At 39.2% G+C, this 26,361-nt stretch overlaps 1 protein-coding gene across 1 annotated transcript in view; it reads left to right on the top strand.

Moving 5' to 3' along the window:
- Positions 1 to 2,837: 2,837 nt before the first annotated feature.
- COL3A1 (collagen type III alpha 1 chain) overlaps positions 2,838 to 26,361 on the top strand; it is a 38,622-nt gene continuing 15,098 nt past the window's right edge. Inside the window, 24 exon segments of the mRNA XM_032860256.1 lie at positions 2,838 to 3,056; positions 13,380 to 13,582; positions 13,849 to 13,899; positions 14,349 to 14,462; positions 15,747 to 15,827; positions 17,626 to 17,679; positions 18,140 to 18,193; positions 18,958 to 19,011; positions 19,615 to 19,668; positions 19,839 to 19,892; positions 20,536 to 20,589; positions 21,025 to 21,069; positions 21,202 to 21,255; positions 21,917 to 21,961; positions 22,546 to 22,599; positions 22,987 to 23,085; positions 23,610 to 23,654; positions 23,804 to 23,902; positions 24,104 to 24,157; positions 24,247 to 24,354; positions 24,578 to 24,631; positions 25,459 to 25,557; positions 25,854 to 25,907; positions 26,070 to 26,168. Coding sequence (XP_032716147.1) covers positions 2,978 to 3,056; positions 13,380 to 13,582; positions 13,849 to 13,899; positions 14,349 to 14,462; positions 15,747 to 15,827; positions 17,626 to 17,679; positions 18,140 to 18,193; positions 18,958 to 19,011; positions 19,615 to 19,668; positions 19,839 to 19,892; positions 20,536 to 20,589; positions 21,025 to 21,069; positions 21,202 to 21,255; positions 21,917 to 21,961; positions 22,546 to 22,599; positions 22,987 to 23,085; positions 23,610 to 23,654; positions 23,804 to 23,902; positions 24,104 to 24,157; positions 24,247 to 24,354; positions 24,578 to 24,631; positions 25,459 to 25,557; positions 25,854 to 25,907; positions 26,070 to 26,168 — 1,761 coding nt within the window. The 5' untranslated portion in view covers positions 2,838 to 2,977.

Genomic DNA, 26,361 nt, shown 5'->3' with positions numbered 1-26,361 from the left:
CACTAAATGTCAAGGAAATGGAAGTCTTCTCTGAGAGTGAAATTTCTAGGCTAGAGAGAAGGGGATATCAATATAGGGTTATGGAAACAAAAAGAAGACGACAGTTAATTCTACCTTGTGGGCGAAGAGGAAATTAATGAAAGGGGTCTTGAAGAATTGGTCATAGTGAATCACTCACATATCTGTCATGGCCACTACCAATGTCATTGTCTCAGTCTTGGATCTGTCTATGGTTAGAGATGCCCAAGTTATTTAACTACAACATGACTTTTTTTTCAACCATATTTCTAGCTCGACTGCACACATAGTGGTATTTTTCCAAATTCTTTTAATGGAACACAACTCTTCAAGTGTGCTTTCACACACGTAAGTGAATTAAGTGACCGATTCCTAGATGAATAGCAAAGAACATCAGCCTTGTGTTTTACAATTGTATTGTAAATTACCCTATTTTTAGGCTGCAATTCTGCTATGGATTCAGCATATTTTTAAGTGAATCTTATCGCAGATACATTTTAAAGGGACGTACAGTGATTTGAAAGCATATAGAAAACATCCATAAAAGATACTGCATCCCCTTCCTTAAAAAAGAAACACACTGAAGCAGCAGAAAGGAGAGCAGGCGTTCTCCTTCCATGTGTTTCTCATGAGGGACATGAGAGATTTTCTTGTTGCTATTGTAGAGAGCACTGCTGACATTCACTGGCCTTCTGAATTCATCACAGCTGTGCTTATGCGTCTCTCCCAAGCTGCGCTTTCCACTGAACTGGAAAAGACTGGAAATTTTGGTTGATAATTGGCCACACCCTCGTTTTGCCTCATCTTTCCAGTCACTCTCTTTGTGAAAGGAGAGCCACATTAATCAGTGCCGTTGCTGGTGCAGGTGTTTAGATCTGCGTTAAAACTCCCAACACAATCCAGACAGCAAAATGACACATCTGTGTGAGCTGGTTAATGTCAGGGCAGCCAGGAATGTATAGAAAAGAAGAACAAAACACAACAGAAATGGCACTTGCAATGCCCAAGATAAAGCCCAAAAAGCATTATTTGAAAAATAACCTAATTTTTTACACTGCAAAATGATTCAAGTGAAGAAATTCAACAAACTTCACTCTATTGAGCATATAAAACAATAGGATAATAAGTAGAGATATCTGAATTTTCTATGCAAGAGTCAGCGACACTGGGAGAAAAAATGAATCATATTTCTGGACTAGTTTGAATGCAAGATTTTTTGTTTTGTTTTGTTTTTGTTTTTGAAGTATGGGATGAAGATGATTGGAAGACAGAAAGATGTAAGTAACCGTCTCATTCCCCAGCATCTCCACTATGAGCCAGTAAGACAGCTGGTTGCTTCTTCTCTTCCATCAAGTGGTGGCTCTCCAGTCTAGAATCAGAAGACTCACAAGAGATCAGTCCGACCAATTCTCTTTTCGCGCCATCCGATGACATCATCTACACTGGAACATCTTGGTGCTTTTGTACCTGGGCCTGGGAGGCGAGCTCACTACTGTCCATCCCGACAGAACAGAGCCCTAGAGCTGGAAGTGTACACTTAATGGGGGAATTCAGTAAAAGTTGAGCAACATGAATTGAGAGAAAGAGAGATGAAAGCAAGTTGAAAGAAGGACAGTTTTGAGCTGGGTCTTAGAGCAGCGACTTCCGAGAGTTGGTGTGAGGGGAGAGGATTTTCTGTATACAAGCACACATGGAAATGGGCACAGTTGAGGTAATGTGGAAACAATGGAAGACGTGCAAGGGACATTGACTAGAATTGACCAGATTGAAGAGCCCAGGTAGAATATACAGTTGATTGAGGGAAGTGTGGATTGACAATTAAGGTATGAAAAAGTATTGTGTTTACTAGAAATATCTTGATCCTGTGGACAAGCGTTTTTCCCAGGCCAAAAGTTTTCAAAGACTTACAAGTGGTATTTGTCTCTCTTTCAAGTAGGACCCAGAAATCACTCCTTAGATCCAGAACTACAATGAGAAGCTACGTTAATGGGGCTTAGAAACGATGCCTGTGAACATGTAAATACTCATGCAGATAACATAGAACCGCTTCCGGGGCTCTCAATATTCCTGTAAGAGACCCTTCCCCTTCCTGTTTCCCACAAAGCCAAAACACGAAAAAGCTTATTTTTTTCTCTAGAAAATTCTGTCCTGGCTTTCGCAAACAGCATACAAATTTGAAATCTCACAAGAAACCACACTTCGGCTGGCTAAAGGAATTTGTGAGAAATAGGCACGGTGTTGATGAGTGTCTATCTTTGACAATGCCATTCAAACAGAGCCGGGATACTGAGTCTTTAACGTTTGTCTGAAATTGAACTTTAGGATGCAGAGTGGGTGGATGAGAAGGGACAAACAGAGGCTTTTCTTTCAGTTAATCTCTTACAGTTCTTATTTAAATTGAGTTAGGGTGGATTCTGGCAAAATCCCAATATAAAGAACTTCTAGGAAGATAAGATTTGCAAATTAGCCATGCCCAGCAAAGGGCATCAAGCAATTTCTCAAAATAAAGCTGTTGTTAATGTTGTGAGAGGAAATGAAAAATATATATGTTTCATTCTCTCATGAAAACACAAGGCAAAGCCCTTGGACATCTGTTCTTAAGGTATGCAAACCGTCTATAAGTAAAATACGTTACAAACTGGGACACAAACACATGCACGCAAACTGCAGATGTGTTCTTTTTCCTACTTTGTGGGTTATGTCTTCTATAAGGGAAAAAGACATATTAATCATTTCTTTTACTGCTAAGGGGATGGGTGCTGCTCTCATATTTCAGAAAGGGGCTGGAAAGTGAGGGAAGCCAAACTTTTTCCTATTTAAGGCCAAAGCACAGGAATCTCAGTGGCTGAGTTTTATGACGGGCCCGGTGCTGAAGGGCAGGGGACATCTGATGGTGCTACTTTGAACTGCTTTTCTTTCCTCCTTTTTGCACAAAGAGTCTCATGTCTGATATTTAGACATGATGAGCTTTGTGCAAAAGGGTACCTGGTTACTCCTCGCTCTGCTTCATCCCACGGTTATTTTGGCACAACAGCAAGGTGAGTAGGTCCTGCTTTCAAGAAACTTTCTGGGGTTTTGCGTTCCTTCTCCTTACAAACAGAGATCAAGGGGAAAATTAGCGTCCGTGAAGTTAATTTCCTCTGTAAGCTCCCAACTGGGGAAAATGTAGAACTGAGCGTGATGGTGCTTCTGTGTTGGTTTTTTTTGGTTTTTTGTTTTTTTTTTTTTTCCTTTTTTCCACGTTTACTTAGAAAAATATTGTCCTTTTCGTGTTTAAAAGTTTTCTGGTTGCTTAAGGTAAAGACGTTCTTGTACTAACTTGTTTTCGTGTTAGTGGCACTGGAAACTTTTGAAATGGCTTTTAAAAAGTTCCTCTCCTGGGCTGTTAACATCTTGGAATGCTTCCCTGGGCAGTCTGGAAGTTATTGGTCTCTTGTAACACTTTTACACTCTCTTTTGTTTGCTGGGTTCTTTGTAAGGATAGAATACTGAGCACTGTTTTCTCAGTAAGGTAATGCATTTTTAAAACAACATGAATTAAAGGAAATACACATTCTTAGAATTATGGAATGTGTTTCTGTACAAAGGCAACAAGCAGATATCATCAGTGTTCTTTAAACGGACTCGAACTGCTAAAAATGTTTCATTGTCCCTATGTTTATTCTGTTTCAAGCACTTCCATAGTTGGTTAATACATATTTCTAATAGTTTATTGTTAAGGGTCTAGTGTTTTCCACATGTTCTACATGTTAACTGCATTTGCATTAATGAAGAGAATATTTAAAAAGCGTTTCCAACAGGAATGTTTGACTTTTCTGCAAACAAGGTAAAAAGATGCTGGTACTCTGACTTTAGAAGAAGGTTGGTTTGTTGTGTTTTCTAGTAACTGCAAACAATGGTTTTCATGTTCTAATTTCCCCCAAACCACGCTTGTTTCATTATCTGGTTATGTGCAAATATTTCTTTCAACTCATGTTTCTCATAGTCATGAAAATGCCAGACACATTGGAAGTGTACAAACTTTCATAGAAATAAATACTTAAATGTTAACTTTAAAGATGTTAGAAAAAATTATTATACATGTATTTCTATTTGCGCAGAATCAAAATGTTTACATTTAAATTGAGCTTTTACAAATGTGTCTGAAAATAGTTTTTGTTTTTCATATAAAATCTTTGATGTCCTTGGAGGTCACATATAAGTGAGGAGGGAAGGGGGGACACCCAGTGACATTACTTCAGTTACAACAAGCCCGTGGCCACGAAAGAAAAGAAACACCCATATTGCTTGTTCCCTTTATTTCCTTTCCCCCTTATTCCTCTTTTCCCTCCGGGCCCCTCCCGCCCGTCTCTCCGCCCCTTCTGGCTCTTTTGGGCCTCCTCCCCCTTTTCATTCCTTCCCTCATCAACCCCCTTTCCCAGGCAAGCCCGTGTTTCCTCATCTCTCTTCCTCCTCTTCCTCTATCACACCCTCCCTCGTCCCCAAGTGTCCTCCCTGTGCCGCATCTCTTTTCCTTCTTGCAGCCTCCTACTTTTTTCCCCCAGAACTCTCCCCTCTCCCTTCCTGTTCTGCCCCTCCCACAACATGCTACAACTCCCAGTCCTTGGCTAGGGTACCAAATGCCTCCCACCACACCCTTACCTCAACAAAGACATGGACCTTTTTCACAGTTCTTAAGTTCTCCTGATTTCTGGGGGTGGGGGTAAGTGGGGGAACAGAGTTGCCATTTATTGGAAAGACTACAAACCTTTGGTGTTTAGTTCAAAAGAGTGACAAAATATTTGTAGTTGCCCAGTGTTTATAATCTTTTATAAGCACTATTGTTATTTTTCTTCTTGATCCAACATTAGAGGGGGGAAAAGGGTTTAATACCTTCATTATTTGTACATCACAGAAGTTCTTTTTATTTTTCTTTGTCTTTAACCATAGAAAATAATAAATGGGGCACCTGGGTGACTCAGTGGGTTAAAGCCTCTGTCTTTGGCTCAGGTCATGATCTCGGGGTCCTGGGATCGAGTCCCGCATCGGGCTCTCTGCTCAGTGGGGAGCCTTCCTCCTCCTCTCTCTCTCTCTGCCTGCCTCTCTGCCTCCTTGTGATCTCTGTCTGTCAAATAAATAAATAAAATAATAAATAGTTATGAAATTTTGCTGATACATTTGTGTGCTTTTAAGTTCAAAAGAAGTTGAGAGGAATTTTGCTCAACTTACTATTTTTGTTTGTCATGAAAAAAGTTTAAGTGTTTTAAGATAGTATTTCTCGTGTTCCCTATAAATTTTACAAGGAATTTCTGTAGGTGGATTAGCTTTGGGGAGGCTACGGAAGGCAACTGAGTACACAGCCCACCATGAACAAACATAGTCACTTCTTGAATATGGGCTTTTTATGTCTGTCTTGAGAATCCCGGGGAGAGAGAGCACAGCCCCAAGGAACACCACGTAAGGTCTACCCGCACAAGCGCTCTGCAGCTTAAAACACGTCCTCACAAAGTACTTGGTCCTTCTACAAATTTCTGAAAGTTCTGTTTAATTCGTGCCTTGTACTCCACCAATGGGTAGGCGTGGTCTGTGCTGTATTTCCTGGAGTTTACCAATGCGCCAGGTCTGAAGCACAAAGACTCGCCACCTGGGGGCTGGGAGAGTCATCGTTTGCACGCCCAGCGCCCACATAGACCTTACACAGCTGACTCCATGCTTTAGAATGAGATTTAGAAATAGTACGTGTGTGAATTTTAAATATTAAGCACTACTTTTCTAAGGAAATAAGTATATTAGTGATGAAATACTGCCCAACTTGCATACAGACACACAAACACGTGGTAACAGTATTCAAAGACTGGAAGTGAGCTTGAATGCTGCGGCCATTTTCAAAATTCCCCAGGTTAACTCTTCCACATATAACCTGGAACTGTTTGTCTAATATTTGCCAATATTTTATGCAGTCCTTATATGACTAATACCCGTGCCACCGTGGAAAAGTAGGTCGACATTGTTAGTGATACTGCTTCATTAAGGGCAAGGAGATACACTTTATTTTAATTAAATGTGTTCTAATGTTTTTGCTTATATTTTGCTACCTTGATAGTTCCACCGTATAATGAACTGCTAGACTGTCGTTGTTCTAGAATTACAAGATAAATGGACTTAAGAGACTCCATTCATTCCCCACCACAGGTCGTAAGAGTCTGTTTCCCACTATGCTTCAGGAGACAATTTGAAACCCATCAAGTAGCAGTCAAGTTCCCTGGTTTGTGTTGCCCCCAGAATTAAACATGCCGAATGGAGAAAATTTGACATAAAATCACTGAAAGCAACTGTCCCTTCAAGAGGAGAGAATTTATAATTTCTCATGTATTTTAGTGCCAGCATTGCTCAGGCTTGTGGGGCTTTAGTTGAGATTGTACAACCCGGAAGTGACAGTGTTAAGACTAGGACCAAAATTCTGTCAAATCCCAAGTAATTAGAGAACAGAAAACAAACATTAAATCTAGAGTATCTGACTTTTCTTATTTTTGTAATTGTTTCTCATTGAAAGGGAATACTAGAAAATTGTCTATTGTCCTAGAAAATATAGCCACAAATGTGTTTCTCAATGTGAGAAAAGGTAGATTTTTCTCTAACACTCAACTTTGAATTGGTAAATCTACTCTTTAAACCAGACTAACAAAAGTTCCAGTTATGATTTAACCAGAAATTATCTTCAGTTCTGTAATAATATAAATCTTAAGTAAATAAAGTATTGATACAAAAGTTTGTGTTTTTCATTTATGATACGTTGCATTTTTTACCACCCACAGAGTATTCAACATCAGATGATCTAAAGACCTAGAGTAAATAGTTATTCTGATTAAATTCTGGAATTAAACACCACACTATCATAAGTGGAAAGAGCAAAGCCACTGGAACAATTCTGGGAAAGAAGGAAAGACTGCTCTTTTAACTAATTCAGATTCCTGGGCTGATGTCTGATCTACAGGTCTATATTAAAAAATCAAGGACCATTGGCTGTGAGTTTTCCTGGAGTAGAGTTGAGACTACCTGAAAGAAAAGCCCCTATTCCACACCTACAGTCAATTGCCAGACCTTGACTGGTCACTCAGAGAAGAGTGCCATCTACTGAAACCTCATGGTTTTCACTGTGGGTGACTGGCACAGAGTTCCCAAGATTTTGCAGCCCAGGCTTTTATTTTGTAACATCAATGATATCACCGCCTTGAAGTCATTAAAGTGGATTGCTTAAGAGTTAAAGGTTTAAAGATGAAAAATGTTATTGCCTTTGCTGGACATGAAGAACATTTGTAAAGTTTCCAGGTCTGCAATAACTTTCTGGAAACATCTCAGTGGACTGTTTCTTGTAAAACAGTTTTCCCTGGAAAAAAGCTCAGTCCCATTGTTTTCCACTCCCCCCCACCCAACAAAATAATAATAAATAAAGAAGGAGAGGAAGAAGAAGAAAGGGAAGAGGGAGGTGTAGTGTAAAAAAAAAAATCTAGAGTTTTGAAAGGGGGAAAGTTTGCCTGTTTCATATCAAAATGACAATGGAAAAAATGAGATCGCTCCTCCTCCACAAATCATCTGTTAACTGCAGTTTGGGAAGTTACACTAACCACTAGAATGTCTGTCTGTGCCTAATGAAAACACAGCAGAAGTGGATTCCTTTCAGATTAACCAATAAAACCCTTGTGTTTTCCATGACTGAGGTCAAGAACTGCCATTTAAAATGTAAAATTAATGAACCAAATGAAAAGTTCAAAGAAGATGGCAAAACTTAGAATGCCCAAAAGATCTAAAAAATCGCAAAGGATCCAGAACCTATTAGAAGTTAAATTTGCTTTGAAAACTTGCACTGAGAAATTCCTGTTTCAATGAAATGGCATTGCCTTTTCTGAAACTATGCTTCCTATAGTATTTGGTGTGGAGGATGGCAAACAGAGACTGTTTCTCAAGTTAATTAAAAGCAGAGAAACACTCTTTGGAACTGCATGGTATGTCTGTAACGTTCAAATTTAGAAGGGAAGATTGTAATGAAGTTAGAAGTTCATTAACATGTGTTGTTTAGTAACTGTAGCTACTAAATCAGTCACTACCCTATATAGTTAAAATCGTTGAAAATCAGTACCTCAGTGAGACATCCTCAATAAGCTTTTTTCTCTGTTAGGTATCTAAGCCTTATCTGTTGGTCGTTGCTGAGTTAGTGTTGCTGTGAGAACAGGCCTCTTTGGATATGGTAAAATGTATGCTGAGTTTCCCAATCACACATTAATCCTGTTGGTGGTCTGGATGTAGTTAGGGTGGCCTTGGAGATATGTCTCTTTTTCATAAGGTCAGGGGAAAATAAACAGAACTCAACTCCAGATGCTATCTTCTTGTTTTGAGACCAGATAGAAAAAATATTCTGTAGGCGACTCTTATCCCTTAGAAAAACAGCAACCCAAAAACCCCACTGTCTTTTCAGACTCTGATTTTAAGCTTGCAGGGCTTAGAAACCCTAATGGGGTAGAGCTTTGAAGTTGGGTTTTAACCCTACCCTGCCCTTGAAACTGCAGAAAGGAATCCAAGGCAGTGGTTAAAGAGTTTCTTATCTTTTTCTTCTTATCTGTAAAATGAAGATGATGGCGGCAGGCAACCATAAGGAAGATTGAGTAAAATAAGTGTACAAAGGCTTCAGAAGGGTGCCTGTAGTCTAGGAGGTACTCTACCAGTTCTGCCTAGTATCACTCTTACTGTCAGTACAAAATAAAATTGCTGCAGGGAACGAAAGTACTTAGTGACTCAGTGATAAGGAAAGTGACACGTAAAATTTGATGTTTGCAAACTGTCATAAAACAGGTAGAACATATTTTCTTCAGTATTGCTACAATTTGTCACATCAGTTTACATTACAATGCAATTGCTCATTGTTAGGTGTGTGATACTTTTAATTCTAATTCTCTAATTATTTTTATTTTTCACAGGACAATATGTTAATCACCTTAAAGGAAATTTCTAATTGGAGGCATAAAAATCACAGAGCTATAAAGAATAAAACAGGGAAACATCTAGAAATGATTCACAAAGTTTTTGGTTTGGGTTTTTCTGGTGGGGACAAGAATAATCAGCAACCACCTTGTCCATGTAAAACAGCATTCTGAAGTCGAAGTTACCCACCTGTATAGTCTGCAGATATTTCCTTGAAGTCCTTTTAGTCAACTCATCTAACATATTTTAAAATATTCTGATAAATGTAAGCAGCAGAAACGTATTTAATCAAAATGCACGTTTTCCAAACAGTGTCATTTAAAAGCAAAACATACTTCAGTTGGAAGCTATATGCACTCCAAATACTCATACTTACAAAATGTTCAACTTCCTAAAGAAACAGGAGAGTAACATTATGGTAATTTGCATATCACACCTGCTATTTTTAATTTTCAGATTAAAGGGCACCTTTTCCCAGAAAAGGATTCAGTAAGAAGAGAAGAGAAAAACATGTGACCTATCACTCAGGCCAAGTTAACAATTTGATTGGATGCTTTGGGACATATTATTTTCACTCCAAAAAGGGAATTAAGAGAAACATAATTTACATTATTTTTTAGTCACAAGAATAAAATTCTATCAAACCAGCATAAATTAACATTGAAAGACTGGAAACAAAAACAATGAAAAGGAAAATGTTACACATATCTAAAAATATTAGATTGTGTTACTTGTTTTTATTTTCTCTGAGGTTTCAAAACAGAGAGCTGAGAAAGGAAAGCTCAGAGTGGATTATGTCATAGACTACCTTCATTTTGTTTTATAATGTAGATCCCAGTAAGGTCATGATTTAACTGATGCATGGCTTGCATGGCCACAGATACATTGATTTCAGGACTGTACTTTGTAATAAGGAACAGAAACACCAAGTGACATGAGAGGTGGGGCTTAAAACTAATTACGTATTGGAACAGAGAGACTGTTTAAGCAATAGCAATAAAGCGAGTAATTAGAAAAGTCTATTTCTTGTCTAGTAGTAAAAATGAGATTATTTGCCTTTTATTTAACATTTTTGAATTTCTGAATCCCATTTTCTAAACCATCTCTCAATGCTGCAAGTGGCAAGCTAGAATGTTATCCCTCTTGAGAGCAAAACATCCTTTTTCTTGACTTTCGCATGATTTTCCCACAGATCGTTAGGTGGCGGTACCAGAACCGAGGGCCACGAGACAGCTTTGTAAGAGGGTTAGCTTCTGGGGGAACATACTGGCAACCGTATCTTGTCAGGCACAGAACAAGAAACTAGAGGAAACTGCCCCTCAGCAACGGTGACCCACTAGAGCGGCCTAGAACAGTCTGACTCTCAACCACTGGTTTCTACAGAAACTGACTTTTCAGGAGAGCCAAACTCCTTTTAAATGGATGTGAAATACATGTGGCAAGAAACAATTCTTATTTTTCAAGTGTTCCAACTTTTTCTCCCCTAGAACAACATCACTTAGAAGAAAAGACGTACACTAAAGCGACTCACCGTTCTACTGAGACTCTGTGGTTCAAGAGGCACAATCCATAGGGTTTCTAATAAAATTTGGACACAAGAGACTAAGTAACAATTTTCATTTACATAACGTTGGGTTGAACCCAACTCTAACAAGTTCATTTACAATTCTTTAAAAGTAAATATTGTGCTCATTTAATCCTTTACAGAGCAGATGGGAAACACCATTTCTAGTGATGTGGGGATCCTTTCAATGAGCATAAACAGAGAGGATGAATATACAAAGGAAAAGTTTATGTTCATTTTAGGACAGATTAGGAACAAAGAAAATATATTTAAAATACGAAATACTTGACTCTCCCGTTAACTGTTGTTTACCATTTGTCTTTACAAAAGCATCAGTACTCCGCAGCTAAGTTTTCGAACACAGGTCCTGTGTTAGATGTGGGAAGACATTCCGACGCAGAGTCGAAGAGCTGAAGGAATTCTTAGCGTAAATGAGTACTGCGCTTTCTCCCCCACCTTTACTGAAGCGTGACTGGCAAATCAAGTTGGGTATATTGTAGGTGTACAGCATGATGACTTGATGTACATTTCACATTATGAAATGATTACCACAATCAAGTTAACTAATAGGCACCCCACGGTCTCCTTTGTGTGTGGGGGGGTATAAACACTTAAAATCTACTCTTAGCAAATGTCTAGTATACAGTGCAGTATTATTACCTGTAACCAATATTTGTACACTCGTGGTATTTTCAAGAAGGCTGGGGAGCCTGAAGTCCACATTATTAACGGAGAAATCTTGAACTAAAAATAATCTGTTGGAGAAAAATGAAAATAATCTTCTGGAACACTCCACATAATGTTAATTTAGAGAAAGTTTAAAAATGTTTCATTTTAAGAATCAGAAGCCAATGCAAAGACTGAAGAATATATTTCATGCAATTTATTAAACTATCTTCCATCTCATTAAAACATTTGGACCTCTTCTGAAAAACAGTGGACTTAGTTCCTAAACATAAAATATCAGTTCTGCTTAGAGAAAAATGAGTTTGGTGCCTCTCCTGTCTTATATTATTATTGTTCACAACAGTGTGAAAAAGACTGGTCTTCTCTTCAGCATATCTTTCCTAACACTGTTTTATTGACCTACTTCATTTGCATTAGGTAAGCCTTCTGGCACTCAGCATTGATGCTCATTAAGTAGAAAGGAATGCTATCTGAAAGCTTAGGCAATGTGTCTTTCCAATGTTCTCATATATCTGTTTCAAACATGGAGGAAGAATGAGAATAATTTTTGAAAGTAAACAGATTCTTGCCTTCTTAAAATTGCAATAAAACAAACAAACTTTCTTCTATTAGCTGTAGACCACTGTGGGTAATGGTCACACACAGTAAGAACAGAGTTTAAAACTTCCAGGGCGGGTGGGGGTATGGTGCAAGGCAGTTAATGTCGGATCTGTGCACAATAATGGGAAGGACAAATGGAGGCCATGCCCGTCTATGGGTTCTGCAATTACCCCTCTTTAGTGACCTTTCGCTAAGCCGGCTAAACTGTAAACCCAAAGTAGGTAGCTTGAACCTAAGTCATTATTACTGCAGATATGAGATGATATAGAAGTGGGAATTTATGAAGTGATCTTCACAGCCGTGTGCAATCTCTGGGTGGAAAAGTCTCAGGACCCACTCAAAGGCCTCTTGGCCACAAGGCACCAAAAAGCATGGCTGTTCAACTACTTGCTTCCTCCCAAGCAGGCCTCGTCCAGCGACATTTTAAAGATGTTGGCTCTGAGAAAATAAAATTTCACTGTTTCACAAAAATATAAATACTGAACAGTACACCATTTGTTGTTTGCAAAAATTTTTGCAGATGTTTAAGAACTTCTTATTTATTTGCTCAGTTATTGGCAAGCTATCATAGTAATCCTCAAGAACTAAAGTTGTATTTAACCACAACCCACAGCTAATGCTGTAAGAATTGAGACCAGGTTTTGTCTTGGCAACCACTGAGCTGATTCATTGTTAATGCTTGCTGAAATTGGAGTACCTTACATATAATTAGGAAACAAGTTTAAAATTTTGGTTGAAGCAAATTTTTGACCATGTTAAGCCACAAATACACATGGTCATGATTCATATTTTTCCCTATTATTTTTACTTATTCCTTGCCCATATTTATTTTTTTAAAAGACACTATTTATTTTTAGTGATTTGGAACTCTCTTCCTATCCATATGGGCTATACAATACATTATGTCATATCATCCGACCTGCTAAAGCCCAATGGAGCTGGCAGTGACATTCAATACATACAATAAACTTTGCTAAAGCTTTCCCAAGAATCTGGAAGAGTTTTATGTGGCCAAGAATAGCTGTTTTCCCTTGAAATTTCCAATTAGCTTAATAAAATCCAGAAAGTCTTTAGAGTTAGTGACAAAATCATCATTATAGTTTAACGCTCCTATCTAATATGAAAGCAGAGGATAATGATTGCTAGAAAGGCTTGTTTTTATTTACACAATTAATAAATAGGTATTTAAGTGCTGTGTGATTTCCATGGGTGTTAAGTTCATATTACAATTGAAATGAAAATTCTTATTGGCCTTAAGGAAAATTTACTGTGGTGTGCCATTTTGAAGCTAATAAAGAGATTTAGTATTTTAAGCAATCTCTTACCACTTAGACAATTATGTGGAGAGAATATGATGTTCTCGGTAATTTAGTTTGTGGATTTTTTTTTTTTTTGCATAAGCATGTTTATAAAAACATACAGATTAGTTTAAAAAAAGGAAGAACTTATTGGTTTCATCCTATCTCCACTTCGGTTACTGGACAGTCATGACAGCATAAGAAATCATATTTCAGCAAAACGTAAGATAACATCACACATCTGACTTGCTTTGCAGCTGTTGATGGAGGATGCTCCCATCTTGGTCAGTCCTATGCTGATAGAGATGTCTGGAAGCCAGAACCTTGCCAAATATGCGTCTGTGACTCAGGATCTGTCCTCTGCGATGACATAATATGTGATGATCAAGAATTAGACTGTCCCAACCCAGAAATCCCATTTGGAGAATGTTGTGCGGTGTGCCCCCAGCCTCCAACAGCTGTGAGTTTTAAGAAAATCTGTCTATCTTCAAGATTCATATGTTAACACATGAATAGTCCCTATACCACAGGATCACAGGATCCTGAAAGGAAAAGAAAGTCATGTCTGCCAATTCTGTTGGTTTTATAAGTAAAAGGTGAACATTCTGGCTTAAACCTAGGGATTAGATGTAGTTTGGGATAAGAAATAAATATGCAAATTGGGACACACTTCACAGGAAAGTTGTTCTTATGTCTTATTTAATTTGTATCTTTTCCATTTATCAGCCTCCTCGCCCTCCTAATGGTCAAGGACCTCAAGGCCCTAAAGGAGATCCAGTGAGTAAATATTATTTAGTGGAATGAAATGAGTTCTTTAAGTAGTCTGCTTTTTTTTTTTTTTTTGGTTTTTTGCTTCTTCTACTAGCCTTTTCATATGTGAGCCTTCGTCATTCAGATTTTCCTTGACTACCACATATTTAATGACAGTGAAGAACTCAAACCAGGAATCCGTCATCGTACATGTGAATATTTAGATTTCCCAACTTCATATAGTGTCTTCATCCCCATTGTCAGTTTGAAAAATAAAATATAGGAAGATCTACAAAGAAATAAATTACGCTAAAATTATTCACATGATGTAGATGAAAAAAGTATATATTCTCAAGAAAGTTCATCAGTTACATTGATTCCTCATAATATAAAACAGAGAAGCTACAATTGGATGATAATTCGGAATCAGTAGGCCTTTTCACTGTCTTATGAGTTTGTATCTCTGATTCTTTTAGGGCCCCCCTGGTATTCCTGGGAGAAATGGTGATCCTGGTATCCCAGGACAGCCGGGTTCCCCTGGTTCTCCTGGCCCCCCTGGAATCTGTGAATCATGCCCTACTGGTCCTCAGGTAATACATTCCAGGACAAAGAGATCCCCTCCTTTACAACTACCCCCTTCATTTTCTTTTCTTTGGCCTCTATGACATCTCACTTTTGTGGATTCTTTCTATCAATTCTCCCATTGTATGTTTCTAACAAATCCTTGTTTCGTGCTTTTCAGTGTTGGACACTATTTTAAGTGCTTTATAAACTTTGCTTTTCCTTGTAATGCCAATGCTACTGCTCTTTTATCTTCGCAACATTTCCCAACTTCTCAGCAGGCGTAGCATCTATCACTATGTTTGAGAAATGAGCCATCGACTCCCGAATGAGTCAATCTGGAGCATTTAAGAACTGCTGCAGCTGTGCCTTATGTGACTTACAACCCCAACAGCAGAGCCTCTGAAAGCTCGGGTGAACTCAGAGCTACGAATAATTCTCACCGACTTCAGGTCAACAGGGTTATTTGAGCCTTGGCAACTGCCCCCGCCCCACCTGCAGAGCCTACCCTGCTCCCCCCAGAAAGCGTGGCAGCCGCTAACGCTGCGTGAGAACACCTAACCAGACACGTCAATGAGACACAATTCTGCTGCATGGCCTTAGGAGAAGTTAGAAGCCACGCATCTACAAATCACTCCGAGTCTTAAAAAAATGCTGTTCAGAATCAGTTCAACAGAAGGCAAAGCGGACCACCCAACTCATTCCTATGCCGGTACCAAACGTAACCCACTTGCGGGCCTGAGATTCAAAACAAAATACTCTCCAAAGAAATCCAACGAGCACATTTAGCTTTTCTATTATTCTGGTGCCTGTTCTCTATGTGGGTGTTTATTTGGGGGGCAAATTTGTTAGGCATATCAACCAGAAGCCAGGGGTTACAAATTTTACTCACATCCTTAAATGTTGGTAAAGTAATTTGTCTTCCCCATTTTGTTCTGCTCTGAATGAGATCAGATTATATGACTTCAAGGCTCTTCCGGCTTCCAACAGTCCATGATCCTATGTTTGAAGCTGTGGGTATCACTTAGAAGTAATACCTTGAGTAAGATCACACAGAAACAAATCATCTGGGATTAACATCGCATAGAATTAGCTGACAGATGCGTGTATCTCATACTTCGTAGGGCGTCCACTACGGAGCTATGGGGACAGGATAAGCAAGACGATGAAGGCACACGGACCACATCCTCTGGCTTGCACAAACTTCCTATCAGTGAATAGCAGATGTTGCATGCGCTTCTTCCAAATGCTTTTGGAAAGAACTATGATGTGTAAATCAAAATGACCAGATGTCTTCGGTCTCTTTGCTACAGAACTATTCTCCCCAGTTCGAGTCCTATGACGTCAAGGCTGGAATAGGAGGAGGAGGAATGGCGGGCTACCCCGGGCCAGCTGTATGTACAAGAGTTTCTCAGCATTTTAGAGCACGGTTCAGCTTCTGCTTTGTTAATTCTGGAATGGTTATCTCCCCAGTAATACAGCATTAGTACCTATTCACACAAAATAGCTTATTCTCCATGAAGGTTGGGAAAGCAAATGTAGGATTACGACCCTTCCTATCCTAACTTGTTTTCTCCTCTAATCTCACACCTGTTTTGCCACTCCTTCCTTCTTTAGACAACCACCCATTCCGGGAGCCCCCCTGCCTTTGTGCCTTTGTCTCACACCCACATATTCCCTAATTTTAAGCATATTTTGCTATTTTTCACTTCCATTTTTCCTTGTTCTCCTTTAGTCATTCAGAGTCTTCTTTTCATGTGTTTTCATCAAGTAAGTGCTACTTTCTGGATGACAGTTCGAGTGATGGATGCCCAATACTGCGATCTGCCACATCCCAACCCTGAAATCGAATACACATATTTCCACAATTTATTGAGTCTTTAAGTTTCCTACAAATGATAGCTATTTACCTTGTACCCATAAGCTTTCCCTTAATGTAAATACCTGGAGTTTTTTAGAAGAAAGTAGACAAAAATCAGTGAAACCTGGGTACCGGGGCATGATGCGTGGTGTCCCACACAAATGACCCTAATTGTAGACCAGGCTCTCAGAAGAAGCAGTGTGGGGAAGAGTATTGCTTCACTGCCAGTAACAGGTACATAAGTGCAAAAGGATGCATGACACTGGATTCTCAGGGATTACGGAAGACTGCCACCCAGATCGCTAGACACCATATTTGTGACTTCCAGAACGAGAGAGGACTAAATTTTAGCTGATAGATCCAAATGACCAGTTAAAAAAGACCCTTGACATTGATGTAAATTGTAAATAGAGAATTTTACAAATCTCTAAAGTTTGGGGGGATGTGATTTTTTTTTTAAAGCCAGAAGAATTCTATTAACAGTTTAAATATCTGGTCTTATGCAACTAGATTCAAATTATGAACCTTATTTTTCAATCCTATATACAGTTTTTACTAAAACAAAACAAAACAAAACACCCAAAAAAACCCACCTTAAAACCAAACCAAAACAAAACAAAAAGCCCACTACTTAATATTTCAGAAAAGAGGTTGAAAGAGAACATTTAATTACAAACTGTGGTTTTATGAATTTGTTTTCAGTATTTAGAAATAGCAGGCTATAAAACGAAAGATATTCTAGTGTAACCTGTATTTCCGAGCAATGATAAACCTGTTGGTTCTAACTGTAATCTACCATGGCCCCGCGTGTGCTGATTCTCATATGCACATCTAAATCTTCATGTTAGCATAACTCGGTGACATAATGAAGAACTTCTTGGTTGATTTACATCATCGTTTTTAGAAACTGGGATTAACAGTATGCAGATATTTTCCCACAGGAGTCTGGCTGGCAGGCAAAAAATTGCTTCCTCACTAGGACCGGTATCATCCTAACATTAGGACTTTCATAGTGTTTTACATGGATTTTTCTAGACTTTTGAATTCTCTTTTATGGGGACTTCAGACTAACATTTTATAGCATTTGCCAATAATTATTGATTCTGTGAGAATTCCTTTTAGAGTGATGTTCTTATAGTGACATTTTTATTGTATATCTAATAAAATTAATCATATCTGTGAATAGTTACTACATAATGAGGCATGCTGTTCTCATTTTTTTTTTTTTTAGTGTTAGTATCATTTCTGAACAGAGGCATCTCTTTGATGCCTGAAAAAAGTGTATTTCAGTTGTGCGTATTTTGTCTTTATCCTTCAAATTTATATTCCAGGGTCCCCCTGGCCCTCCCGGTCCCCCTGGTACATCTGGTCATCCTGGCGCCCCGGTAAGTGTGGCCATTAGTGGTGCTTTCTTTTTCATGCATTTATAGAAATCAAGTTAACACAGATCTTGCCATAGTTTAGCCCTGCCAGCATGCATAACCCCAAATAAGTAGAGAAATCACACCCCAGAAACTATCATTCCTTCAAAGGTGGAGTTTCATATCTAATTCATCTACAAACGACGACTCATAATTAAAACCTTGCTAAAATTAAGCGATAGGCTTACCTTGCATGTGATGTGGCCTCAAGTTCAAGACAATTCAATTCCAGTGGAATGAAGTGAGAGGACGGAATAAATCTGTTTTATTTGATCTGAAAAATTTTGGCTTCCATGTTTATAAATTGGAATAAGATTCACTAATTGCTTCACAGATCTTAATTTCATACTGTCTTCAAAAGGTAAATGCCTAAAGTGAACATTACATTACTTTAAAAATATTTGCACATTATTCTACCTACTAGGGTTCTCCAGGATACCAAGGCCCCCCCGGTGAACCTGGGCAAGCCGGTCCTGCTGTAAGTATCCGTCAGAGCTGCAGAGTCTGTGCACGGACTGTCCCACGTAGAAACCACCTCCACGGTCTGAAACACCATCTTAGGTCCTGTAGTGTACTCAGATTTTAAAACAATAAGTGATATTTCTTACAATGGTTGAACTGGTTGTGGAGATCTTTTGGACTCTTCTAGTGGCTTAGACTCCCCAGAGATACTTGCTGTTGAATCTAGGAATTCCCTGGCTCATCAGCCATCATCGTTCACCTCCTAGTGTGGACACAAACCCTCCTTCTCTTAAACAGAGATTTAATGTTCCCGTAATTAAGTTCACCTTCATATCTCCTGACATGTCTCCTGACATGCAATTTTTAAAACTTAATTTAATAGAAATAAACATAATCCAACAGATTCCTCCCCCAAAATCGTGCTGTATAAACAAGCAAGTGAGGGGAAGTTAGTTCAATTTAATATTTCAAACTATTTGGAAATACCTATATATTAAAAAATTCATTATCTCATAAAATGTAAAAGTGCTTATGGATTTCTAAATACATGTGATGTAAAATATATGATATTTTTAATTCTTATTAAAAATAAGTTCATTAAACAGTAAAAACTGTATATATGACAAGCATGGTATTAACTCAATGTGTCATTTTCATCATGAAAAATATTGAGAGTATTTTCTAAAAAGAGGTTCCTTTCAGGAAAACACATGATACGTAACAAATTTTTGTAAGAGAAAAACCTATAGACACATTTGCTTTTTCTTTTCTCATTTTCAGGGCCCTCCAGGACCCCCTGGTGCTATAGGTCCATCTGGCCCTGCTGGAAAAGATGTAAGTTTTTGAAGACTGAACGGAGATATGGCAAAATCCAAGTTGGATTAGACTGTATGCTGGGCTCACGGAAAAATCTTACTCAAAAAACTGTTGCTAACATGTCAGCTCATACTAACTTTAGGATGTAGGGTGTTTGTGCAGCTATCTGTACCATTTTCTGAATTCCAAACTAACAGAACCCCTACATGTGCTTCTTCGTGTCAAGAAGGTACACTGAGTGGATAGATCATAACTGGAGGAGGAACAAGTAGCTTCTTTCTTCCTCTTGTAATGAGGAAATTGATATCAATACTTCATGAACTTGAAAACGTAGAACGCCTTTAATATTGTGTCCTTCGTCCTTTTCCATTCAATGTCCAATGGCAAGTCCTCATCAATGGATTGAAAGAGCATCATAATACTTCAGTGAGGAGTGTTGCCTGCTGTTGAGAAGGGAGAAGTCCTCCCCGTTCCTTCCACTAGGGAAAGCTGTTCTAACAACTGTGTTTAGCCTAACCGCTTCCATGAGTCCTCGATGAGAAAAATGCAGTTGGTTTGCTAACTAGCTACAGTGTGTTTTCTCTTACACAATCACGCGTCTATTTTTTATTCCTCCCCTAGGGAGAATCAGGAAGACCTGGACGACCCGGAGAGCGAGGGTTGCCTGGACCTCCAGTAAGTCTGTGGCGTGCAGTGAATTACTTGGAGTAATCATGATGATCTTAGCTTGAAAATTATTCTATAAGTAAACTGAATAAAACTTAAAAGTGGAAGGCATTTTACTACTACTGGACTGTGATTCTATTTGAAAATTCACGAATATCTGTTCTATTCCTTATTTTTAGGGTATGAAAGGTCCAGCTGGAATGCCTGGATTTCCTGGTATGAAAGGTCATAGAGTAAGTAAAGTTTCTGAATTAACTATAAGCTACTTCATTTAGCTATGTTTACTTGCCTAACCAATTTTATTAGGCAATTTGAGTATGTGCCAAATATGGTTGACTTGATTGTTTTAAGTCTATCAACTTTGCTGACTAAACCAAGTAGTAATTTTACAGATAATAATTAGACTTGTTTTTAATATGAAAAAAGGCCTGGGGAAAATTATTTAATTTTCTTAACTTCATTGCCAGAAAAAAACGAAATTATACTCTTAAGAGCCATGCGTTATTTGTTGACTTAGTCAGTGTGATTTGCAGGTGAATCAAGCAACTTTACTCTATGCAAAACATTAGGTAGATTCTACCAACTGACCCCAGGTCTACCAACTTAATAGAAATAAAATCTGGGAAGCTGATATTTGCTATAGTTAAGGCAACTTCCTAATTGAACTGGATTGTACTTGCTAATTCAGATTTTTTACTATAAAATCACTGTCAAATGTCTTCAACCCATTTAAAAGAGTTTTAAATTACTCACATCAGTGTTGGAAATAGTACTATGTGGTAAAAACCAGCTATGAAAAATACAATGTAAAGTTTCCAACCATTCTGGCTTGTTAACAGATCTTTAATATTTTTACTGTTTTTATACATTTCCTAGGGCTTTGATGGACGAAATGGAGAAAAGGGTGATACAGGTGCTCCTGGATTAAAGGTAAATAAAAATAAAATCATACTTAAATGAATTGAAGTAAATTCATTTAAATGTTATAGCTATGTTTAAGATTTATACTTTGGGGTTTAACTTTTTCTGAAATTTACTTGAAATTTGCTTTCCAGGAACTAAATAACAGTGACTAATTCAAATGTTCTACCAAAGCTTCCACAAAAGCTGATAACTTGAACTGTCTAGATTAGAAACGATTGTGCACGCCTAAGTAACTCACTGATTATTTGTTTCATCCTCAAGTTTTTAAAATGCAAAAATTGAGAATTACAGCAAATAAAATGCCACCAAAAATTTGATATTGCTAAAACATATCTTTTTCTTAGGTTGTATGATATTCTTTATAATGTGCTGCATTTTAGAAAAAACTATACATTCCTTCCTCTGTTCTATAAAATGGTAACATACTTTACATGTTTCTAGGGTGAAAATGGCCTCCCAGGTGAAAATGGAGCCCCTGGACCCATGGTAATTATATTTCTTATGTAAATTTCAGTTTTAATTTATTAGCCTCCGTCTAACCCAAAACTTGCCTTGCTCCTCTCCAGCTGTTCTTTCACAAGGTTAAAGTAAGACCCTTCATTCTGCTGTGTTCTGCAGGGTCCCAGAGGAGCTCCTGGTGAGAGAGGACGGCCCGGGCTTCCAGGAGCTGCGGTGAGTCTTGGTACTGGCGCTGCACCGTTCCAGCCAGAATCACAGATCAGGGCCTCAGCCCGGTCTGCAGGCTGTGGCAATCTTCTGGAAAATCTTTCCCATGAGATAGCATTTGTAGGGGCCTATTTGTAGCTATCGTGTAGGGAAACAAATAAGGGCCTCACAGTTATTATCTCTTTTGAAAAGTTTTTTAAGTGTCTACTTTGTCTATGTTACTTGAACCATTAATTCACAGTTGATTTTTTTTTAAGATTTTATTTATTTATTTGACAGAGAGAGAGAGAGAGATCACAAGTAGGCAAAGAGGCAGGCAGAGAGAGAGGGGGAAGCAGGCTCCCTGCTGAGCAGAGAGGCTGATGCGGGGCTCGATCCCAGGACCCTGATATCATGGCCTGAGCCAAAGGCAGTGGCTTAACCCACTGAGCCACCCCGGCGCCCCTCACAGTCTATTCTGTTAAACACAGGACCCAGGTCTTCTACACATCATTGTTGTACACATCAGAATGTTAACAATTTGACTCTAAAAATATGTTCTTAGTAAGCAGATTGTAGTACACTGGAAGAAGAATCAACTCCACGGAGTGAGAATTTAAGTCAGAACATCACTCATGACTGGGTTTTCAGAATTCAGGAGATGTTTGAGACAAACTTCTCTTTCTAGGGGGCTCGAGGTAATGACGGTGCTCGCGGAAGTGATGGACAGCCAGTAAGTACATTTTATCTGTTTCTTTAAAGGAGTGAGAGGTTACACGGTATGGAATGCTGAACTAATATGGATTACAGACCCAAAACTCAACATTGTCCATAAACATTCACTCCAACAGACACTAAGTCCATAAACACAATCTAGAAACAATCCAGAAACCCTAAACCCATAAATGAAATTCTGCTATTTTTCATTATACTTGGCCCATTACTAACATCTGCATAGTGTTCACTTGTTAATACCCAGTCCTGGATATGGCCATTAAAAGGGCCCTGCAAAATAGATCTTGATGTTACCTCCACTTTATAAACAAGAGTGCAAGAGCTCCGGGCTAAGGAAATTGCACAAAGTTGGAGAATTTGCGGCAGAAGGCAGGGGGAACCTACTTTTCTCGCTTTAGATTGTACTCTCTTGTTATTTTGCCACATTGTTTCTCCACATAATATTCATCCATGGACCATAAATACTATTTTATCTGTGCAATTGTCTTCTCTATTGTGTGTGTGCCAACTTCCTAGCCAGCACTATGTTAGCTTCTGTTTCCTCGATTAAGAGCTCTTGAAATTGTCTTTAATTTTTTTCAGGGCCCCCCTGGTCCCCCTGGAACTGCAGGATTCCCCGGTTCCCCTGGTGCTAAGGTAACCATGAATTTCTACAGAAGAAAATGAAAGAGGTCTTGGGGCAACAGAAAAATCATTGGATTGTTTCTTAAAAATTGTACATATGTTTACCCATCGAGTAGGCATCTTTTTACCTGTTCCCATCTTTAACACCCTATTTTTTATTCCAAAAGGGGTTATCCCTGGCACTCAACTATTCCAATATCACTTTCTCGTTTCCCAGTCTCTTCCTGAAAAGCGCATCCCATAATCACACGCAGCGTTTCTCTGCCTTCCTGATTCGTGACTCTTTGCTGGTGACGGGGCGTATCGTCACACACTTCCAGCCCTGGGGAGATGGGCTGAAACTGGCTTAGTGGTTAGAAGTGACGAGAGACACTGACCACTTCGGGTCTTTCCCCTTAGGGTGAAATTGGGCCTGCGGGATCTCCTGGCTCAAGCGGGTCCCCCGGACAAAGAGGAGAACCTGGACCTCAGGGCCATGCTGGTGCGCCAGGTCCTCCCGTAAGTGACAAATGCGGCCTCTGAGGCGTGTCGCTGCACTTGTGTCATGAAAGCATGTGCTTTACTGTTGTTATCACCTAAGATTTATGTATTTTAATCGTTGCTTGGTGCTCTGAGATGACTCTACTGTGATAAATACAGACTTGATTAGTACTAAAATTCGTGGGCCTTGAGATTTAACTCTTCTAGAATTTATGACTTTCATGTTTATTTGACAAAGTTAAGTACAGGACGGAGAGTGATCTGACGCTTCAAAGACTGTGCTCCCCGGATCACCGATCACAACAATTCGAGGAAGAAACAGGATTAAATACCTCCTCTGTTTATTACTTAACAATTCAGACCAAGCACAGATTGTCTTTAATTTATCCAGATAGTGATCATTCTCTTGCCTGTGTGATGTGTTGTGCTACAGTTGGAGGAGTCAACAAATCTCTACAAAGCACAACGCCCACCAACGAATTTACTTTGCAATGTATGCTCGCTAGTGACATTATTTTTAATATGCTCTTTTCCCCTCCCAGGGCCCTCCTGGGAGCAATGGTAGTCCCGGTGGCAAAGGCGAAATGGTACGTTGCCCTCGCCCCACCCTCGTGTCAGCCACACACGTCATCGGCTGCCTTTGCCCTTTGCGTGACCGTCCATTTGCAATGTTTATCAGCTCTTCAGAAAAGAGAGCTCACATTTGACTCATGTTGTGTTCTTGGGCTACTTTTAGGGTCCTGCTGGCATTCCTGGAGCTCCTGGACTGATGGGAGCCCGGGGTCCTCCTGGACCACCCGGAACCAACGGTGTTCCTGGACAGCGCGGTGGTGCAGTAAGTTGCATAACTTCCCTTGGTTGCTTGGAGGGTGTGGCTCTGTTCCCACGAAAGAAGTATAAACAGCAGACTTTTTGTACTTGTTCAGCTGATTTTATGCTGGTTTTGCTCTGGTTTTACCACAGCATTGGCAGTTGCCGCTGCTGATTTTGTTAGTCTGGACTCCCTGTTTTTAAACCAAAATTTTGTTTTGTTTAGGGTGAACCTGGTAAAAATGGTGCCAAAGGAGAGCCGGGGCCACGCGGTGAACGTGTAAGTGTTACCCCAACAGAATGGGTTATTTCTTATTTCAGATGACAGTTTTGCAACCAGATTTATCCCTTTATTGGCGTTGTTTTTAGGGGGAAGCTGGTTCTCCAGGTATTCCAGGACCTAAAGGTGAAGATGGCAAAGATGGTTCTCCGGGAGAGCCTGGTGCGAATGGACTTCCGGGAGCTGCGGGAGAAAGGGTACGTTTCCCACAGGCGTCTCAATGGAGACCAGGATCACTTTCATTCACATAGAACTTGACCTTCAGGGTGAGGAGACCATGCTTTTTCTTAAGCTGAGTACTCAATCCCAAATACTGCTTTTGAGGCGTTGTATAACTCAAGAACATCTCTATTGCTACTCAGAAATTATGAAAAAGTTTTCATGCTTTGGGCTGAAACATTTGTCTTTCACTATTTCCAGGGTGCGCCTGGATTCCGAGGGCCTGCTGGAGCCAACGGCCTTCCAGGAGAAAAGGTGGGTGACTTTAATTTCTATTTTTGTAAATGCTGGTACTACAAATAGTTATATTCTTCCATATAGTTTCCCATTAACTAAAACCTAAATATCTGAAAAAAATATATTGGAGTTTAAAAATAATAATAATTTTCAGTTTACAGTAATGATTCCTGCCCCTGATTAGCTCTTCTCCTATCTTTGTAACTAAAGCAAGTCACTTAGCTTCTATGAGAATTTTCTAACATATGTATCAATTGAGAGCCATTTATTTCGGTATCATTACAAGAATAAAGTAAATTAAAATGCTTGGAAATTCTTTGAAAACTCTAAAATACTACACAAATACGATTTTATATCATCAAAGATATTTGATTTTATACACACAGAAATGTATCGTGATACCCACTGAATATTTCTGGCATGTGGTGTTCATCAAATTTGCCTCAAAATATTCACAATATGATAACCCAAGCTAATAGATAACAGTGACTTTATGGCATGTCAGCAGCACACTAGCTCTCTTTAAGAGACAAAAGGAAGGGGTGCCTGGGTGACTCAGTTGTTAAGCATCTGCCTTCAGCTCAGGTCATGATCCCAGGGTCCTGGGATCGAGCCCTGCAACGGGCGCCCTGCTTGGTGGGAAGCCTGCTTCTCAGTCTCCCACTCCCTCTGCTTGTGTTCCCTCTCTCGCTGTAAAATCTTAAAAAAAAAAAAAAAAAGAGAGAGAGAGAGAGAGAGACAGACAGACAGACAAAAGGAAGCTTTCTAGTTGTAACTTAAATGTGATCAATGTCTAGGTCAATGAAGGTTCTTCTACTTATTTGTCGAATTATCTCACCTCATAGGGTCCCGCTGGGGAGCGTGGTGGTCCCGGCCCCGCAGGGCCTAGAGGAGCTCCTGGAGAACCCGGCCGAGATGGTGTCCCCGGAGGTCCAGGCATGAGGGTACTGAGAAACACTTGCTTGCTTGACACTGCCATTTAGTAAGAAGAAAGGCAAATAAAGGAGGATCAAAGACTCCTTAAAACAGAATGTAGTTTTACAGCCTCCAGACAAAACAAAATACTCTTAAGATAACTGAAGATTAGAACTGATTGAAGGAAAACAGAACACTTGACTGAGACATAGACAGGAAAATGTGTGTGAATAAAAGTCTACATAGAAAATCTCAAAATTTCACATATATACATATAAATTTTTAATTATCCTTTTTAAATGCCTGACTAACTTCTTCATTTTAGGGTATGCCCGGAAGCCCAGGAGGGCCAGGCAGCGATGGAAAACCAGGGCCTCCCGTATGTACACGTTTAACATCTCATTTGATAAGCCCAGTGAATAATGGAACGCACACTTTGGCCTACATGGATGTATATTGTAGAGTCTTGATATACATATTTTGATATTTTGATGAAATCTTTTTAAAACCTCTATTCATGTAATTTTTTTTTTTTCATTAGGGCAGTCAAGGAGAAAGTGGTCGACCAGGTCCTCCAGGCCCATCTGGTCCCCGAGGTCAGCCTGGTGTCATGGGTTTCCCTGGTCCTAAAGGAAATGATGTGAGTTCCTTCCTTTATTTCTTCAATGAATATTTGACAGAAGGCTTTTCCTTTCCATATGGGAGTTCAGAGATGGCCAAAACCTGATCTCTACTTCAAAGCATGGTATAATATATGAAAATCAAAATACCATGTGAGACAAGGAGTTGTTTTTTGTTTTGTTTTTGTTGTTTTCTTTTCTTTTTTTTTTTTT

Source organism: Lontra canadensis, unplaced genomic scaffold, assembly GCF_010015895.1.
Source record: "Lontra canadensis isolate GAN:19392208 unplaced genomic scaffold, GSC_riverotter_1.0 scaffold18, whole genome shotgun sequence".
NCBI classification, from domain to species: domain Eukaryota; kingdom Metazoa; phylum Chordata; class Mammalia; order Carnivora; family Mustelidae; genus Lontra; species Lontra canadensis.
Note: the sequence above shows the minus strand (reverse complement) of the source record. Positions and strands in the feature narration are given on the sequence as shown.